General features: G+C 42.9%; 2 protein-coding genes across 2 annotated transcripts; one reads left to right on the top strand and one right to left on the bottom strand.

Moving 5' to 3' along the window:
- The first annotated feature begins 166 nt into the window (after positions 1-166).
- Positions 167-10,375, top strand: rilpl1 (Rab interacting lysosomal protein-like 1). The gene is made up of 7 exons (XM_079756135.1): positions 167-472; positions 1,341-1,488; positions 3,235-3,353; positions 3,711-3,953; positions 6,571-6,725; positions 7,016-7,120; positions 8,911-10,375. The coding sequence occupies exons 1-7, from the start codon at positions 185-187 to the stop codon at positions 9,050-9,052; spliced, it is 1,200 nt and encodes a 399-aa protein (XP_079612261.1). The 5' UTR covers positions 167-184; the 3' UTR covers positions 9,053-10,375.
- A 311-nt stretch (positions 10,376-10,686) lies between these two features.
- On the bottom strand, positions 10,687-19,291 carry kmt5aa (lysine methyltransferase 5Aa). The gene is made up of 7 exons (XM_079755881.1): positions 19,068-19,291; positions 17,995-18,073; positions 16,790-17,108; positions 15,359-15,443; positions 15,039-15,098; positions 13,650-13,840; positions 10,687-12,555 (listed from the first exon to the last, which is right to left on the bottom strand). Exons 1-7 carry the CDS (start codon positions 19,074-19,076, stop codon positions 12,345-12,347), a joined length of 954 nt encoding a protein of 317 aa, XP_079612007.1. The 5' UTR covers positions 19,077-19,291; the 3' UTR covers positions 10,687-12,344.
- Positions 19,292-19,738: the final 447 nt, after the last annotated feature.

Raw genomic sequence — 19,738 nt, 5'->3', positions numbered from 1 at the left:
AGATTTTTGAACAGCCTGAATACGAAAAGGCAATAGACGAAGGAATTGCAAGTCAACAGTTTTATGGTGGAAGGAAGTTTGTGTAGTTGCGTAGCTGGGGAACATAATAGGAAACCGGGGAGGGACTGCGGGAAGCGACCCAAAGCGGAGGACAAACACATAAAACCGCATCAGAATAGCCGCCATGGAGGACTTTGGGTCGGCACTGGAGAAGAATGTGGCCGACCTGACGGTCATGGACGTGTATGACATAGCGGCCGTGGTGGGCCAGGAGTTCGAGCGGATCATTGACCAGTATGGCTGCGAGGCTCTGTCCAGACTGATGCCCAAAGTGGTTCGTGTACTGGAGATACTGGAAGTGATGGTGAGCCGCAACAGCATCAGTCCAGAGACTGAGGAACTCCGTCTGGAGCTGGACAAACTCCGCCTAGAACGGATGGATCGCATGGAGAAGGAGAAAAAGCACAAAAAGGTATTGATTGGTCAATGTTGTTGATGGGTGAAATCAGTGTTTATATGTGGCTGTAGGTTTACATGCAATGCAGACGTATGAATCTCGCTTTGCTATGGAAATACACATCCGTGATTAGTATTTAGTGCTTGATATACATTCAAATTACTTGTAGACACCGGTCAGAGAATATGTCAACATTGTCGCGTGGGTTAATCCCGAAGAGTAGACTCGCCGCCAAGTAGTTGATGACATCAAATTAGTTTTGATCCCCACCATCCCCACGTCAGATCCGAAGACCTGACGAGTATGTGAGATTTTCCGATGGCTTCCCTATGAAATCAGAATGGCACAGGTTCTCGTGACAGTGACGAGTCTAGATCTGACATGTGTGTGTGTATGTGTGTGTGTGTGTGTGTGTGTGTGTGTGTGTCTTGTGACTCTTGCAGAGATAAGGATTCTTGAAGAGGTAGAAATATTTGTGTGGCACACTGTATGCAATGTAACTGACAGGGTGGGGAGAAATTTGGTTTGACTCCCAGACTATAGGACCTGGGTTTGAACACCAATATCTGCAGTCCACCTGTGGCTATGAGCAAGACACGCTAACCCCTACCTGCCCCTTAATTACTTCTATCATATAAAGGAATTATATCACATTCAATCACTGTAATGACTAAAATACTACTAAATAGTAATGAATGAAGACAACAACTTGTATTATGACATCAAGCAAATAAGCAGACGATAACTTTCTTCGACTTTCTTAACACTTTATTTACTATAAGGAAAGGTGTTTTCTGCTGATTTGCTTGAAGGCTGAAGTTCAAGCTCCACACATTAAAAGAGTGTGTGCGTGCGTTTTGGTGCACGTGTGTACCACTACTAGGAGCTGGAGCTGGTGGAGGATGTGTGGAGAGGAGAGGCCCAGGACCTTCTCACCCAGATAGCCCAGCTACAGGAGGAGAACCAGTCCCTCCTCAGCAACCTGTCCATCAAAGACCCCCTGAGCGAGGAGGACTTGCAGAGACATGAAGGTGAGGAAGAACCGCTCTCCCATGTATAGCGGATCATGGCAACCATCTTGGTTGACAAACATTAATGAAGGTTTTAAACCGTTTATGAGCTAGATTCAAACCGTTTGGGTCTGCTTTCAGCAACCTTAAAATGATCAATTGTTTTTCTCTATGATTTTGTATGTTAACATGCACAGTTCTCAATCTGGTTATGGCTCATAAAAGGCTATGGTCATTTTCCCAGTACAGTTTTTTTATTTACATACAATAAGGTGGTAAATACTGAACAATACTGCTTGTATTTAGTGAATCAGCAGTTTTTAGGGGCAATGTGACGTGATGAAGGTCTAAGCGTCCTTACCGTGTTATGCTCCAGAAAACCACTCTTTTCACCTTACCGACTTGTTTTATTGTGTGCATCTAAAGTTTAGATGCACATTCAGAGTGATTCAGAGTGTTTAGAACTCTCTGAATCACAGTGATTGGGGTTTAATGTCTAAAAAGTCTGTTGGTATCTTATCAATCTATCTATCTATATATCAGTCTGTCTATCTATCTGTCTCTCTGTCTGTCTATCTATTTATCTATTTATCTGCCTGTCTATCAGTCAGTGACGTTCTCTTGTAAACACGCACATACAAAGGCAAACAAAGCAGGCCTTCTCTGGTGCTGGCTGGTCTCTCTATCGCCCTGATAGATGCTCTGTGACGTGATGACACAGAGGGACCACAGTCTCTCTCTCTTTTAATCTCTCTCTCTCCCCCCGCCCACACACACACACACACACACACACACAACATGGACACACTGTCGTCTGTACCCGCAGTGCACCTGCCGGATGGATGTGTTTCCAACCTTCAGAGTGTATCTTAGTTCTTTAAAATGAGGAGAGCAGGTGAATATAGAGTGGGGAACTGAGATGAGAGGGCAGTAAGAGTCAGTTTAGACGCTTCGATTCTGTGCTGTCTTTACACAGAGTAGGCCCTCCCTCTGTTGTGACCCGGGCAGTGAATCATGGTTTATTTTAGTCTGATGTTTCTGTATGAGCCTTGGTGCGATGCATGAGTGTGTGTTTGTTTTAGAAACCAAGGATGAATGACTCAAATACATGCCGGGGTAATCTTTGCATTTCCTATTCAGTCATTTGGAGGAAGCTTGAATACGAAGCAAATTACTTACTTAATTACATTATTCACTTAGATTTACTTTATTAAAGAGCAGGAAGCAGTAAGGGCATATGGCTCTAGGATGCCGATAGGTGGGCTGTGGGGAATTGAACGAACAACATTTAGACTTAGTATGCATATTTTAAATATTTTCAAGGCCCGCTATTGTGGACGAAAACCATTATTAGGAATACAAACACAGTTTTATTAATAGACAATAACAGCCTAACAACACAACTGTGATATACTGTGTAAACAACATGCCAATGATAACTTAAAGATGAGCTTGTTCATTGTCTGCTAACAGTATGTCTAAGTCTCCGCGGCCCGGTGGCCAATGCTCCGCGGGCCATTACCGGGCAGCGGCTCGGTGGTTGAGAACCCCTGCCCTCAACACTAGCTCCTCGCCCCTCCCCCTTAGAGCTGTATCATACTATTTACCACTTTTAAGCAGAATAAGCAGATAATAAAGATCACATATCTTTACGGAGCGGTCCCAAAAAGAACAAATCCTTGTCCTCTTTCACTACTTCCCCTTGTGGCTGCGTGGTGACCCTGACGCCCACCTGACCCCTCCCTCCTCTTCCTCGGTGGTGTGCAGGTATGACGGAGCGGGAGAGGCAGGTGATGAAGAAGCTGAAGGAGGTGGTGGACAAGCAGCGGGACGAGATCCGCGCAAAGGACCGCGAGCTGACCCTGAAGAACGAGGACGTGGAAGCGGTGAGAGCCTGTTCACGTTCAGTCACCAATCCATGCAGAGATAGATCCAGAATGATATTATCCACGGACTCAAATAGTGACATAATTCACATTGTCACTTTGGTTCAAAATGAGATTTCCCGCCTTTTTTATCACCTGACTTTTCGATATCATTTTGGACAATGTTGATAACAGCAGTGGAAAACGAACGTTTAAATTCCTTTTCAAAAACCTTATATATCTTATCTCCCACAAAGATAAAGTAGAATCAAACCTAAGACTTATGTAATCATCATCATCCATCTCATGCGCCGTCGTATCCTCCTCCTCCTCGCTCTCTCTGCTGGCATCCGCCCTTCCTCTTCCTCACGCCCTCAGCTCCAGCAGCAGCAGAACCGGCTGATGAAGATCAACCACGACCTGCGCCACAAGATCTCCGTGGTGGAGGCCCAGGGGAAGGCGCTCATCGAGCAGAAGGTGGAGCTGGAGGCCGGCGCACAGGCGCGGGGACAGGAAGTGGGCGCGCTGCGACAGGAAGTGACACGTTTGAGGGAGCGACTGCAAGGGGTCGCTCCCAGCGCCGAGAAGGAGGAGGAGCGGCCGTCTCTCTCGCCCACGCAGGTAAACAAAACGGGGGGGGCAACGCACAATGGTGTCCCCTCTTCTGGTGGGAGGGAGTTCTGTTTAATCCCACGCGTTGGGTTGCTTCTGTGAATCCATGTTTAATGACGCGATAGAAAGAGGGATTTTATTATTGGATCCTTATAATGTAGTTATTATTTATATATGTGGTTGCAATGGAACTTTCAGCAGGTACAAGATGCGCATATACAATAGACGAATTAATTAGGTGTTAATTTTGTTTCAGCAGACAAGTATGAATTATATTAATGGAAAAGGTTATGCCGGTTACAATGTGCCGATCTTCGTGCCGATGTGTCGACTTCTCTGTGTATTTTATTTTCTTCTGTAAGGGTTTTTCTGTATCTATGAACTTTGACGGTCTTGCTATTTCTGTTACTGATGCTTATGTATTGACTCTGGACGTAGCCTAGAATCTGGTCTCATGGGGGTCCTGTTGGAACTTTACAACGATAATACAATCCCTGGCCCCCCAAACAACCCGATCGCTACCGTACTTTCAGACAAGAGGAATGAGAGGGCAAAGAGAACTAGTGGTTCCCATTTTTTACACTCCCTCCATATACACCCATTTCTAACATGTTCTGTGTAAATCCCACGTGGGAACTTCTCTCCTTTCCCATGGACGTCTCCCTAGTTCCCAGGGCCTGCTCCACGCTAGCCCTCATGGAGCAGAACGGTGCGTTTGGAGCTCCTTAGTTCCACTTCCTCACCACTTACGCTGTGTACCTTGTGCTCTCCACTAGCACACGGCTAACCCTGCTGTGCTGAGCCGGGCTGAAGCTCTGGCCTTGTTACACCCACCCAGAGACGAAGACCCCCAGACCCCCATGATGGCGGTGGTGGAGGGGAACCCGCTCGCCCCTCGACCCCTCTGTGTCTCCCTGAGCCCCGGGAGTCAGGAGGGAGGCGAGGAGGAGGGGGGGGAGGAGGAGGAGGAAGAGGCGGTGTTGCTCTGGGTAAAGCTGCCGTGTCTGTGGCAGGACGGGGGGGCGGGGGGGAGAGTGGTGTGAGGGTTTGGTGTGAAGGGTGCCGTGGTCTCGCTAACCCTCTGGTCTTGATGTGTGGTGATATGGCATGACAGGGTGTGGCAGGGTGGTTGAGTCGTGGTACGGGTGTTTGTCTGGGGGGTTTGAACCCCCCTAATGTCTGCAGCCTACCTGTCCCTCTGCATCAAACCATTTGGTCAATTACTAATCTTGACTCCAGCAGTGAGCATGTAGAGCAGAACTTTCTGAGGGAGACGGCACAGAGCCTGGGCCGGAAACCAGGACAGCAAGGGGCGGAGCTACGGCTTCTTCCCTGTTTTGTTACGATATAGTCCATCAAAGAAAACAAAATGGTCCGAATAGATAAAGCTTTCATAAGGGGATTTTATTTCGGTTTCTATGGTGCCGGTCTATATGGTGTGTGACACTTTCTGAAAGTGTTCTAGTGCTGGCAGAGTTTGAGTTGTCCAATTACTCAATTTACAGACCCCGCCTCCAGGAACACCCTGCCCTTCAAAAAGCTTTGTTTTGAATTTGGTTTGTTTTTTTGTCTACTTAACAATAAGGCCTGCGATTAATTTCGTAGGCAGCATGGGTGTGTTTGTGAGAACTAACCTGGCTGTGGTTTGTTTTTCGCTTCGCCAACTGGGTCAAAGAGGGTCAAGCTTCACCCATGGAAAGGCACTTCTATATATAGGGCCTTTTACAGGGGCTTGGCCTTCTAACAGCATGGGACTTTATGTCTGATCCCGGACTGTGCGTGTGGCACTGTAGATTAATGTATCGCATAGAATATATAGTTGTTATGACTGTGGTAGCTATTTTGGTACAGTATCGTATAACAATTATGGTTGTTTGTGGCATGTTTTTGAATGGTCTTCTTGGGTATGTGCTTCATAAGAGTGCACAGCCTTAGACCTTTACAGTGGATTGGATTCGTGCTATGAAATGGATAAACACAGTCAAATTCAATTTGTGCAGTGAATTAGATTTGTGAAGCAGATGTGTACACAAAAAATAGGTCAGAACAGTGAAATTACATTTGTTCCGCAAATTAGATTTCTAGCGTGAATACGATTGTACAACTGAATTTCTGAGGTAAATTCTTATTTGTGCAGTGTTAATCTGCTGTCAGTAGAAGTGAATCACGGTCAGGAGAGATACGTTTAGGGCGCGTTTCGGTGGTATTTGGAAAGGGACCGCCAAGTCTGACCCGAAGTTCACCCGTTTACCACCAGGAGGCGATGTACCATGAGGACATGCCTGCTGTGTTCGAATATTTCACAAAGGTATCCTCTCTCTCTGTCCCTTCCATCCTTCCTTTCCTTCCTTCCCTCCTTTCCGTCTGACCACCTGGCCTTCCTCTGCTTCTACCCTTCTTTATATCCGTTCTTTATTTCTATCCTGTCCTTCCGTCCATCCATCACACCTTCCATGCATCCATGCTTCTGTCATTCCATCCGCCTTTCCTCCCTTATCCTCCCTTTACACCTTCCTCCCTCCACCCTTCTTTCATGCTGTCCATTCCATCCCTCTTTGCATGCGTCCATCCATCCTTCCCTCCCCTGCTTCCTTCCTTCCCCCCATGTTGTTCTGTGTCCCTGCAGGAGGCTCAGGGGGAGGAGGAGGCGGCGGGCCTGGACCAGAAGGACCCCAACCGGCCGCGCTTCACCCTGCAGGAGCTCAGGGACGTCCTCCACGAGAGGAACGAGCTCAAGTCCAAGGTGTTCCTGCTGCAGGAGGAGCTCGCTTACTACAAGAGGTAGGACCCTGATGGAGCCCAGAGGAACCTGGATCACCCTAATATTAATATCAATCCCATAGGGGCGATGGCTGTTTACCAAAGCACTACAAAAAACGAAAACATTGAAACATAAAAACGTATAGACAGAGAAAACATTGAATATATGTATAACCGACAAATAGGTAAAACAGAATGAAACTTCAAGAGATCCTCCGACATATATGTAGCCTGTTTGCCAAGTTGTTGAATGCCAAACTCACGGTGAGTTCAGGAGTGACGCCAGGTGACAGTGTCGTCTCTCTTTGCAGCGAAGAGGCTGATGATGAGGTCATGACCTCCTCTCCCTCCCCTTCTCCTGAGCCCCGAGCTCGAGGCCGCTCCACCCCTCAGCCGGAGTCGGGAATCAAACGCCTGTATGTTCTACCTGTGGACACACACACACAAACACACACACACACACACACACACACATGCAAACATGCAGACACACACGCACGCAGGCACACACGCATGCAGGCACACACACACACACACACACACACACATGCATGCACACACAAACACCCTAATATCTGGAGTCACACTAATATTGTGCAATCATTATTATTTAAATTATTATCTAAATCATTATATACTTTTACATATATTATGTACACTATATTAAGGGTCTTGGTTATTTAGGATAATTTGTTTTCATTCTTCAGTGAAAAGGCACATTTATACAGTATATTATTAGATTTTATTATTATACGTTTTGTAAACTAACGGTAACATACTGACCTTGTGGTGTTTTTGATATGTTATTCCCATTAATCCCCAGATGTTCCCCAGAGCCTCAAAACACTGCATGCTATGGCTTATTAACCAGGGCTGGCATAACCATTAATTATAAAGTGTTGGCTTTGGTATTCATCGCACATACATAACTACATTATAGACAACCAAAACATTATACTAGTTGATGGGTTAATGAAGAAAGGCACTTGATTGGAAATTTAAAAGAAGGATCGTTGAAAATTGTTGAGTTGGCAGTAACTTGGAGTATGGTTTTAGCCTGTGGCATGTGGACAAAAATCCTTCTTAACCACCAGTGGAGCTTCTGAAAGCCACAAGCCTTTCACAGACTGTCTCTTCACCTACTTCAAATCTGTTTTATAAGCGGTTATCGTTGGCACCAAAATCCATAACTATGTGCAGAACCAATCGCGTATGACCGACCTGTCATTCCTTTAGTGTGTGTATATGTAGAAAATGTATGCACGGGTATGTTGTAAGAGATGCCCCTTCCACCAGTTTGGCCTGCCAGTGTATCTGTAATTTTCCAAGTTGTAGTTTTAGGAAGTAGCATCTTCATTAACTACATTTATTTTAAGAACAGAAGTGGAAATGAGGAGGGCAGAACTTCATGGTTTATTGTGCTTTAGAACGAGTGTGGGTGTTGTGAGAGGAGAAGTCGACTTCAGTCTTTCTATCTTTGTTCCGGCTCCTCATCCTCTCTGTGTCTCCTCCTGTGTTTTCCCCTATTTCTCATGTCTCTTTGTGTCTTTCTGCCCTTACCTCTATGTGTCTCGTAACAGGATCTTCACCGCTATAATGCCGATGGTGGCGGCGGGTTTAATCCCGGACGATCCCACTTTACAGCCAATCAGACGCCTCATGTCACTTGTACGACCATGCCCATTGGTTGGCCTTCATGTCTCTAGATTTTCTCCACTAATGACCTGCGTTGCAGCATGCTTGCCTGTCCTGGGCCTAGACTACTTCTCACTTTTTCTTCCCTTGTATTCTGATTGGCTAATCGTTGGGGCTTTTACAATCAAGCAAGAGAAATTGGCCAATCAGAATACACATGTGAATGCCATTCCTGTCCTGTCCACTCTGTGTCCCTAACTGATATAATAACCTTCCCTCTTACATAGACCTCTTTCTCTGAGCTTACTGAGAATAATACACTAAAATTAGCGATGAATGATTCTAATAAGTAGTCAATATCTCTGTTGTTATCTAATATAACAACCCAAATTGTAAACAGAAAACACAGGATTAATACTAATTGCCATAATCTTAAAATAACTGATATTACATAACATAAAACATTTAAAGGAGATTACAATTTCATAACAAATTGATCAACAGACGTAAATCATGTCAGTCATTTCAGTTTATCTTTGTATAATTACCTCTACTTCCTCCGTCTCTACAGGTTTAGCTTCTTCTCACGCGACAAGCAGCGCCGTGGCGGCCATTTTGACGGTGATGGCGGCGTCACCGTCGGGGTTGGGCCTTGGGGTGGGCCAGGAGACACGTACACAGAGCAGGCCCAGGAGGCTCTGCAGCACATATAGTCCCACCTGAAGACCCCACGGCCCTTATTCACCTTTAGCAGCCATCTGCGCTCTAACCGCTAGCATTGACTGCGCGTTCAGTTCCCCCAAAGAAGGCTTCATGAGAAAGCTCCCCCTAAAACAAAAAGGACTTCCTGTCATCACTAAAAGGCATTGCTGTGTTCTGCTTGCGACTAGATGATAGATGGAATTGCTGGATGGTTGGACGGATGGATAACACACAGATCAGCGAAGAAGGAGCTTATCCAACAAGGGTCATTTTGAGAATGTGATCAAACGTGTGGAACTGAGAGAATTAATATAAGAAGACATGTACGCACATGTAAGATTCCTTAAATCCGAAGGAGGGAGTTGAGACTATAACAGACTCAACAGATGAGAGTTTGTGAGCTCAGCACTAAATTGGGGGAAACAAGCATGTTGTGGAACCCAGAACTTATTTATTTTTGTCTCAACATTTACCAGCCGAGGATAATTCCATCATTAGCTATGATTGTGATAGTCATAGTCATTTGCGATGCTACACTGTGCCATTACAAAGCCACGGGCATGTGCTGTTGCTCAGATTATATAAAGCAATAGTTTTAATGATCTCCCAATTATATTATTCACACAAAACTGGATATTACAATATTCTGTCCGATGACTGGAACACATTTTCTTTTATAACAGCAATTAGTAATTTTGTAAAAAAAAAAAAAAAAAGGTTTACATTATCATGTCAATGGAGACTTACACTATTTAAAACTGAATAATATATGTATTCATATACAAAATTATTCCATGTACATTTCTTCCCACCCTGACAATTAATGATTTTTTTTTTTTTTTACGTCAACACTTGTTTCTTATAAGCATATTTTACATTAACATTTTCATATGACAGACTATGGTTTCCTATATATTTATTTTAAAGTGGGTTTTTAGGGTTGGTTTAGGTAACTCCCTCCTCACCAGCAACTTAGTTGGCCGTTTGTAAGAACATGAACATGATCATATTGAAAGAATCACACTTTTCATCAGAAAAAGCTGTGTTCAAAACGTTGCAAATTAGCCTAGCTGCTACATTTGGACATTTTGACTTGGTTTAAAAACAATTTCCCAGTAAGTAGTCACGCCCATAATAATAAGTGAGGTTTAGTTTTTACATTCACGTAAAAAAGTCCTTAACCCATTGTTTCAATCGATGAGCTAAAAAATATAATCTTATGTACTATAGAACCGGAACTAGTGAAACCACTATGGGAATTGTTTTTGAATGCATACTGAAGCTATATGGAAATTTGAGAATATCTCCTGATGGTTAGTTAGGCTGCCCAGTTGAATGTGTATATGCAATAAAATAAGTATATTTAATTGTGTCATTAATTCATTGTGAATATGCGATAATGTTGACGATTCTGAGCTCAAATTTGTTAAGTGAATCAGTGATATATGTTAAATCAGTGATAAAGGATCAAATGTTCCATACTTCAATGATTAATTCATAAACTTGCATATAAAATCATCTTGCAATATTTTTAAAGGGCAACAGAAATGTTTCAACTATTTCGGCTGACACATAGTTAAATTCGTCATCCACGTGAATTAGACATACATCGTGTGTTTGGCATAAAACATGTTTATTTAGATTCATTTTAACACTACAACAGCCAACATGTTATCCCCCCCTCCCGTAACAGAGTTCCACTTCAGTTTTATTGCATATTATACACAAGTTAAAAGGATTTAAATGGTAACAGTGTGTTTTAAGATGAGAGAAAATATATTATGTGTAAAAAAAAATCATTTTGAAAAAAAACACCCTAATTTAATAGTTAGGTAGGGATAGTAGAGAAGTAATTACATTTTGTGTTCTAAAAAAATAATTAAATCGGTATATATATTGTAATATCAGTATTCCTGGAGTCTTTTAACATGAAATGGCTTGGATTTGACCAAAATGTAAATGTTCCTGAATATGGCAATTTGTAGCACATTTCCTTTGAGATAATCAAATACTAATTTTGCCTCATGCAAACACTTCTGACATTTATAACAAAATAATATTAATCAAATTGTTTGATCATCAAGTGAATCCAATAGATGAAATGAGGATTTTTTGGACATCAATTCAAATTCTCACCTACAAATCGAAATAGTGTCAAATACGAAGCCTTTCATAACGCTGTTTAAGATGGATCTCTGACGTCAAACACACACGAGCGATCTGCGTCTACCGGTGAGTGTACAGACGTGTACTGCTGGGAAGGTGAAACGTGTGTCTGCTACTTCAGTATCTACTCCCACCTCTGAGACGGATATGTGTCTATTATTTAAATATACAACAACAAGAAAGGTTTCAATGCAAATTCAAAAAAATGAACAGCTGGAAGAAGGAGGACGAACAAACCGTTGGTTTTGTGGGCGTCGATATTGCTTGAGAATACAATTATGCGCATGAGTGTTAAGTGATAAATTAAAATCATTAATACAAAATAAATCACCAACCGATCAAAGTAATGGAGTTTGTACCAAGTAATACAATTAAGCCTTATTCAGTCACAATCGAGATTGTAGTTTTTTTGATACAAACAAGCGAAGGAATAAAAGCCTTTACAGAGAGGGGCTCTATAATCATTGTCATCATGATTAAGTGCATAATTTATGCCTAACAAAAGAAATGCGTGATTTGAATAAATATATATTTTTATCTTCTAAAAGTAATAACAACCTTCTGTCTTGTCCATCATTAAGTAGTGAACATGTGACAGTTTTGTCGTATATATACGTACATATATTTGTTAATATCTAAAAGAAAAACAGTTACACTATACAGTTACTCAAAGTGACAGTCCCACTGGCTGAAAACAGACTGGAATTGCACTTTTCTTTCTTTTCTTTCATTAAAAGCTTTATGGCAGAGTAAATATAAACTTAAGTAAGAGAAAGGGGGATAGAAAATGCTAAACAAGAAGTACCTGGCTGTCCGCATGCTCTGGGATCACTGGATATAGAGTCGTAATACAAACTGTACAAAATAAAAGCGCGGCAAAAAAAACTAGCATCTATCATACAGAAAATAAAATACAAAGTGAAAGGTTGTAGAAAGCAGATGTACCTCATTAAACTTCAGCAAGTCTCCCACCCCCTCCCTCAGAGACTATCACCAACCCCCAAACTCCTCACAAAAGGTACTAATTATTCTCTACTAAGGCATTTGAATGGTCGCTAACGCAGAATACCAATGTTCGATTTTTTCCCTTTTACCGAATCAACTCCATGCGTTTCCCCTCGATCCCTGCCCCGCCGGTCAGTACTTGAGCCAGGGGTGGGCGGCGATGGACTCCTTGCTGCGGTCGCCGTAGTCGTAGAGCAGCTCCTCGCCCTCGTCGATGTCCCGCGACGCCACCAGGATGAGGTGGGGCACGCCGTTGATGTCGTGCAGTTTGGTCTGGCAGTTCCCCGTCTTGCTGTGGTTCAGCAGACGGCCCATCCGCCCCGTCTCCTTAGTGGCGTCCACACTGAGGGGAACGAAATTAAAGGAATTTCAATGACAAGGTGCAAACCCTTATTAGTACTGTGATTATTATAAAATAAGAGAAAAAATAATATTTTGAAATATTCTTTTATTTATTTTATTTGATGACAATGTTTCTACGTGAAGCACTTTGAATCTGTCTCGCGTATCAAAAGTGCTGCGTAAATTAAGTTGCCTTGCCGTTACTATAAGTACATTTGGAATTAAACTATACAAAACTCCAATAAATCAATATAATATTGATGGCAGGGAACTTCAGGAGCATCTTTTAGTCATGCGATTTATCACCTCTGAAACTGCCAATTTCAGTGTGTGGGGGAGCTCTCTTAAGTCGGTCTGTAAACACTGGAAAAGCCATCGGATATGAAATAATGCTCACGTCCCGATGATGACGACGCTCATGAAGGCAAAGTGTTGCCCGCTGACAGCACGTCATTTAAACCCAAAGTGCCTTGCTAATTTAAATACTTTCTTGGGTATTGTTGCGGAAACTTGTCCATTTGTGCGACTCACTGTGTGTAGTATCACATCATTGTTTGGTGTTATAGCAGCAAGCCAAAAGTGCTCTTTTGGTGGAATGTAAGCTATAATTTGAGTGTACTCTGTTCCAAAGCCATCCGTCCACTCCAGTGAAATGCGCTTTGAAATGATCTGTTCTTTTGGCCTGCGGCTCTGCCTTTGTACGAGACAATTACGATTTTAGACATCTCAGCATCTCTTCCCCGATTGGTTAAGGGAATCCATCTTCCCAGGCAGGGACATTTGCACACAAAGCGTTATCACATATCCACCAAGGATTCTTAATGCAACACTTCTCAATGGAGTAGAGAAGTAGAGAAGGGGCGAGCAGACAGAGAGACAAGGGGAGTTTCCTTTGGGTCGTTTTCTGCTATCTCTTTCTTCTCAAACCTTAACTTCAGCCCCTTAAAGCTGGTACAAAAATAGAAATAAACCTTTGTGGTGTTGAGCGTTTTTGTGTTTTTATTTAGATCCCCATTAGCTTTTGCAACGCAGCAGCTGTTCTTCCTGGGGCCTGTCATATCTCAGTGTGACCAATACAATGTAGAAACCAGTTACCAGTAGGTCTTGTCGAGGTACTGGAAGTAGTACATGTAGCAGCCGGTGGCGGGATTCTGGGCGTACTCCGCCTCCCTCCTCTTGGCGTCAGGGATCAGCAGCAGGTCCCCGTGGTACTCCACCACGTACTCCCCCTTCTGGAAGCCTCGCGTGGAGAACACCCCCCGGCCCTTCTCCTCGATCTGCTGCACCTGGGGACCAGGGACACACAACGCAGGTCAGCATGGAGCACAGTGAAGCACAACACAATACAGGTCCACACGGAGCACCATGACGCACAACACAACACAGGTCAACACGGAGCACAGTGAAGCACAACACAATACAGGTCCATACGGAGCACCATGACGCACAACACAACGCAGGTCAGCATGGAGCACAGTGAAGCACAACACAATACAGGTCCATACGGAGCACCATGACGCACAACACAACACAGGTCAACACGGAGCACAGTGAAGCACAACACAATACAGGTCCATACGGAGCACCATGACGCACAACACAACGCAGGTCAGCATGGAGCACAGTGAAGCACAACACAATACAGGTCCATACGGAGCACCATGACGCACAACACAACACAGGTCAACACGGAGCACAGTGAAGCACAACACAATACAGGTCCATACGGAGCACCATGACGCACAACACAACGCAGGTCAGCATGGAGCACAGTGAAGCACAACACAATACAGGTCCACACGGAGCACCATGACGCACAACACAACGCAGGTCAGCATGGAGCACAGTGAAGCACAACACAATACAGGTCCATACGGAGCACCATGACGCACAACACAACACAGGTCAACACAGAGCACCGTGTCGCACAACACAACACAACAACTAACTTGATATCATTTAATTAATTATTTCTTGCATTAGTGGTAGTCTATAGTTATGAAGACAGTACATTTCAACCAGTTACTATCATTTAGTCATTCAAATTTTGCTTTTATCCCAAGCGAATTACATTATATTTAGAGATATGGCATTAAGGAGCAGGTGGGGGGGTAAGGGATCATCTTGCTCATGGACGCCTGGTCTTTGGCGGTTGGGAATTTTACTTGGAACCCTTTGGCTGGGAGGTAACACCCTTTAACACCAACACACCTCCCACTATACACAATAGACTTTCAGTCAAAAATAATATAAAATGTATACAACGTGAAAGAATAATAGGGTACAGAGAATCTGAAACAGCCCTTCCAGGGCATTCATGCTACAATTTTTAAGAGGAGATTCCCAGACAACAGGGCTGACTGTGGGTCAGTCACGCTTCCAAATAGATAGTCCCAACATCCACGGGAGCAATACAATGTATTCCAATAGCAAGATATTGGATCATTTATGTTGTGTGTCAACATGAAAACAAAAACAACATACCTCCATTCCTTCTTCGATACCGTTTGTGATGAGGTCATCGATGTGCCTCTTCTCCTCAAACTGCCCATGACATGAGACGCACCATTAAAAACATGTTAGAACAAAACGGATCACTTTCAATCTATGCACACACACACACACAAACACACCCACAGCTTGATGTCAAGACACGCACACGCATGTGCACATACAGAAAGCCACAATCTGTAATTACAACCCATAATCACAAACATGAGCCCAAAAGTAGAACAGGCACAATGTAGATGGATATTAAATATGTTCATATTTCATATTAAAAGACTATATTCAACTCATCTCACCTTGAGCTCTGCTTTGCTCTTCCGTGAGCTGCGTCTGATGGGGAAGTAGTCGGTAACCCTCCTGTTCTGGGAGTTTCTATCCGCTCTGTTATAAGAAAGCGGACACAATAAGTCATTATAACACACTGTTGTTTCTATGGTTCCAGTCCCTGATCACCCAAACAGGGAAATGTGTTGATTAAATTCAAAGTTCAAATTGGCAGATGTTATAGGTCATCCATTAATAAAATACTTTTTTTTTTTTTTTTTTTCAATCAAACTGCTATATTTGCTCATGAGAACAGATTTACAGATTCTAGTGGGCGTGGCGGTAATATGGAGCAGTTTGATTGACATCTTCCTGGTCCAACCGGGTCTAACCGTTGGGCAGGCGAGTGTAAGAAGTGGGCCGCCTATTAACGGCATCGACCAAGCATTTCTGAATGTGACGGAACAATCAGGAAGAAGATAGTAAACCTTTTGTTAATTTTGTCCGACACTGTTTGTCTAAGGCATCACTCATAACACAAATTACGGTTCTGCTACTTTCCTGTACCAGGGCACGGGTATAACACTTATATTCACTCATTAAGTTTACCACCTATGACTTGGTACATATAAAAAGCTGATCTATATAGTGGTACGAGGGACACTGTGCTCATCCTACGATGATGACTCAGTAAAAAGGGTCCAGAAGGAAGGAATAGAAGGAATGGTGTGCACAGAGTGTGGAACTGGGATGATGACGCCTGGGAACAAGAGGATTGACTTTACACACTGGATGCCAACCCCGCTAAGACAAACATAAATTGAAACAAGTTACAGGTTTGGGTGACCAGGGACTTAAGCATACCGTTATAGTGTACGTGTATGTATACCGTTATAGTGTACGTATACCGTTATAGTGTGTTTTATCCAGAGAAGTCGCAGCTCCCCCATGTACATTAGTACACGGGGGATTAGCATTAGTATAGTATTTATTTACGGGCCAGTCTTGGCCTGACCGATATGGCGACAACATTGAAGTTTCGCACCAATGGGCCGAAGCAACAGTCATTGCGGCCTCAACTTATTATATTTCTAGGGTTATGACCTCCGAAAGTCCTGTCAATCTGATTCTGTCACTGCTTTTACATCTCTCCTCAAACCCGAATTGTTCACATTGGCTGATCAACCGCTGCACTGCTTTATCTGCACTTCCTACAGTGGTTCAGTGTTTCCTCCAGTTTACTAAATCATTCACGTTCACTTTTTGTAACATGAAAGGCGCCCAGAAATTGAAAATACAGTAATAAAGTAATACAGTAATAAAGTAATAAAGTAAGACTTATTGTATTAATCCCTGACAAGAAATTAGGGTATCTCAGCAAAAAAATATAGGACAGGAAGACGATTGAAAAATGATCATGAATGACCAAATAACGTTAATTAACATTCACATAATTAACTTACATTCTGAGAGTGACCTTCTTCCCCCTGGCCTTGTGCCGGGCCGCTCTCCTCTGCCGGATGGCGTGGTTAGTGTTGGCGGTTGTAGTGATGGAGAGGGTGGAGGTGTTATTGTGGAGGGGCATGTGGGAGATACTGTAGCCCAGGGGAAGTGATCTCTCTGTGGGGGCACAGGCGTGGAGGCAGGGGGTCTGCTGGTGGTGCTGGTACTGGTGCTGTTGGTGCAGAGTCGGCTCCTCCGACCAGCGCGGGGAACACTGGCTGCTCTTCTTCTCTGAGAAGCCGTCATAATTCTTCAAGCTCGTGGATGTGAGTCTCCTTCCTGGTGTGATTGAACCGAGATTCAGAGTTGAGTGGAAGTGTTTAAAGTTAGAGGTGGTGTGTGTAGGATTACAGGGCCTTTGGAGGTGAGGTATCAATATCAGGCCCCTCACTTCACCCTTTCTAATGACGTAGGAGAACTACGGTGGCCTGCACTGGCCTGAAAGGTGCCAGAAATGTCATGTTATGTCATTGTCTATGACAGCATTGAGTAACCCAAGTGATGATGAATGATAGCTATTAATAGCGCATCATCTCTAGAGCCGTTTGTCCTTTCAGGGCTACTGTAGAAAAATGGTGGTGTAACATGGCAGGCTCTTTGCAAGAGGTCTTTGTAGACATAAAGGGCTCATTCTAAGGTAACAAAAACAAAAAGGACTAACTACTTTTACCTATTTTCACGGGATTATACACTTATTAAAACATACCATGAATACTACATTCAATTTCTGGCAAGTCTGTTGCTCAAGACTGCCACTAAATTCTGCGCACTTCACCTTGAAAAGAATTTAAAGGTTTCACACAAATAAAGAGAAAAGCATTGGTTGATAAGGTGTTGTGAAGGTGAGCTTGAATAATGCAGTTTGTGAAAGATGAAACCTCAGGGAACTATGTGTTGTGCCCACTATTCATGATTGTAAGTAAATATATAGGATAGGTTATCGGTATAGGTTATCTTGAATCTGAATAATGTTGACAGAGATGTCTCCAAAGCTGCATCTTGTGAATCTTATTGAATATTTCTGAATGTTTCATGTTTTAGTTTTTTAAGAGTCAGAGCACGACTTTAACAACGTTGTATTGCAGTAAATCCAAACAATGACCCTCAACAAAACAATCAATCAGTTACGGAAGAGACCTAGACCATATCACACCATACCACTCACCATCCTCGTCCTTGTGTCCAGGAGACCTGGAGTTGTTACAGCTTAACAGCGTGATGGAATGACTGTTACACAAGATGTCCTGCAAGAAAAAGTGAGCAGAAACAAATGGACAACTTAAGTCCATGTTTCATGGCTTATGTACCTTTTCCAAATTCACCAAGCACGCGTGATACAACATTTCACGTCAGTAGCATCGTCAAGGTACATTGTTCTATACAAATGTAAAGTGTAGCCTATTGATCAGCTATTGTTGTAATGACATGCAAACTCTAGTTTGCAAAACCTAATCACAACAACAACAATTACAAGTGAGTGGGCAAGAACAATCGATCTATTCAACACATTACAATATCCCAGCCTATTATGACCTCTTCTTTACCCGACAAACGAGTGTTCATATATATATATTGCCCTAAATAATAATAAATATATGAAATCCCTAAAAGAATAGAAGCAACGATAACAGTTCGAATAGAAGGTAGAGGTGTTTACTGTCGAGTTATAAACACGTCATAGACCACGAAAGACCACTGTAGGGTTCTGTTTTAATCCGACCATCTTCTTAATGTGCTTATTACATCGAGTTAATCGGCCTTCGACCTCAAATAAAGTTGATGTTGTTATAAACTTCGACCACAGTGACATCCCAGACTGGTAAACTTGTGTACGGGCGGGGTTGGGGACATCTTGCTCCAACACACCCATAAGGTCTGCTATCGTTACTATTAAAGGCCTCCCGTCTGGTCGTCGTTTTCGCATGAAACCCCGACGGGGTTCCGTATCGTTCCACCAGCAATTCATAACAAACATCTTATGCCATATCGCAATCGTGCCTATATCAATAATTGGGATGATAGCGCTAGTCCGATTGTCCCATTCAATTGTGCATGGTTCGGTGGAGCCTGGCAGTCACATGCAGGCCAGCCGAAAACACGTTCCATAATATTCTAATCATCCCGTTAATGATTGACACAGAGAGGCACGCCGCGACACCCTCGTCCACAGATCATCTATTTTTCATATAAATATAAATATACTTTTGTTTAATGCTGCGATCCAGTATATGAACTTACCCCGTTCATCTCCGAATTGTTTTTGTTGTCCTGGTAGTATTTTGTACTTTCTCGGATCTGTATTCCTGCCGCGAGTGAAGTGATTGATTTCGTGATCGACTTGTCTCATCCGTCACATATGTATTGCATATCCGCTAATCCGGTGTAAAGCATTATCAGAAGATTCCCTCAATGTGGTCAATTTCTGTTTTAAAAGTCTTGATCCGAATGAGCCTCCATACTCCTCCGCCATGTTACATACAATAGGGGGCGGATTTCTCCCTCTAGTGGTGGCGGTTTAGCCAAAGTAGCAATAATCTGCAATACATGAATCAGACATTAAATAAATAAACCCCGAAATTTAAAAAGATACATTTTTAGTTAGGATAGGTTGATGGGAGTAATGTGGCTTTCCTACACACAGAAATGCAAACCGAAGATTTGATGACGTCAGGTTTCATAACTTCATCATCCCAGCAACTTCTGGTCAACTGCTCGTTGATGACACGGTTCCAACGTTATTGTTTATTTTTTTTCGCATAACGAACCTTAAATATACATTACACAAAAAACATATGTTACATTATTTACAAGTATTTATAAATAAATCTACGACAGAACAAATGTTTTAATACATTAATATAATGTACATTGCAAATTGCGTGGCATGATAATAATTCCACTGCATGAAG

This window comes from Pollachius pollachius, assembly GCF_949987615.1.
Source record: "Pollachius pollachius genome assembly, chromosome: 18".
Lineage (NCBI taxonomy): Eukaryota > Metazoa > Chordata > Actinopteri > Gadiformes > Gadidae > Pollachius > Pollachius pollachius.
The sequence above is the reverse complement of the archived record's forward strand: the minus strand, read 5'-3'. Positions and strand labels throughout refer to the sequence as shown.

Excerpts from the sequence above, each read along its gene's own strand:
- rilpl1 (XM_079756135.1), top strand. The coding sequence starts at position 185 with ATGGAGGACTTTGGGTCGGCACTGGAGAAGAATGTGGCCGACCTGACG. Across the intron at positions 3,354-3,710 it reads AGAACGAGGACGTGGAAGCG|CTCCAGCAGCAGCAGAACCG; the intron begins GTGAGAGCCTGT and ends TCACGCCCTCAG. Across the intron at positions 3,954-6,570 it reads CGTCTCTCTCGCCCACGCAG|GAGGCTCAGGGGGAGGAGGA; the intron begins GTAAACAAAACG and ends GTGTCCCTGCAG.
- kmt5aa (XM_079755881.1), bottom strand. Across the intron at positions 17,109-17,994 it reads TGGACACAAGGACGAGGATG|GAAGGAGACTCACATCCACG; the intron begins GTGAGTGGTATG and ends CAATCACACCAG. Across the intron at positions 13,841-15,038 it reads GTATCGAAGAAGGAATGGAG|GTGCAGCAGATCGAGGAGAA; the intron begins GTATGTTGTTTT and ends CCTGGTCCCCAG.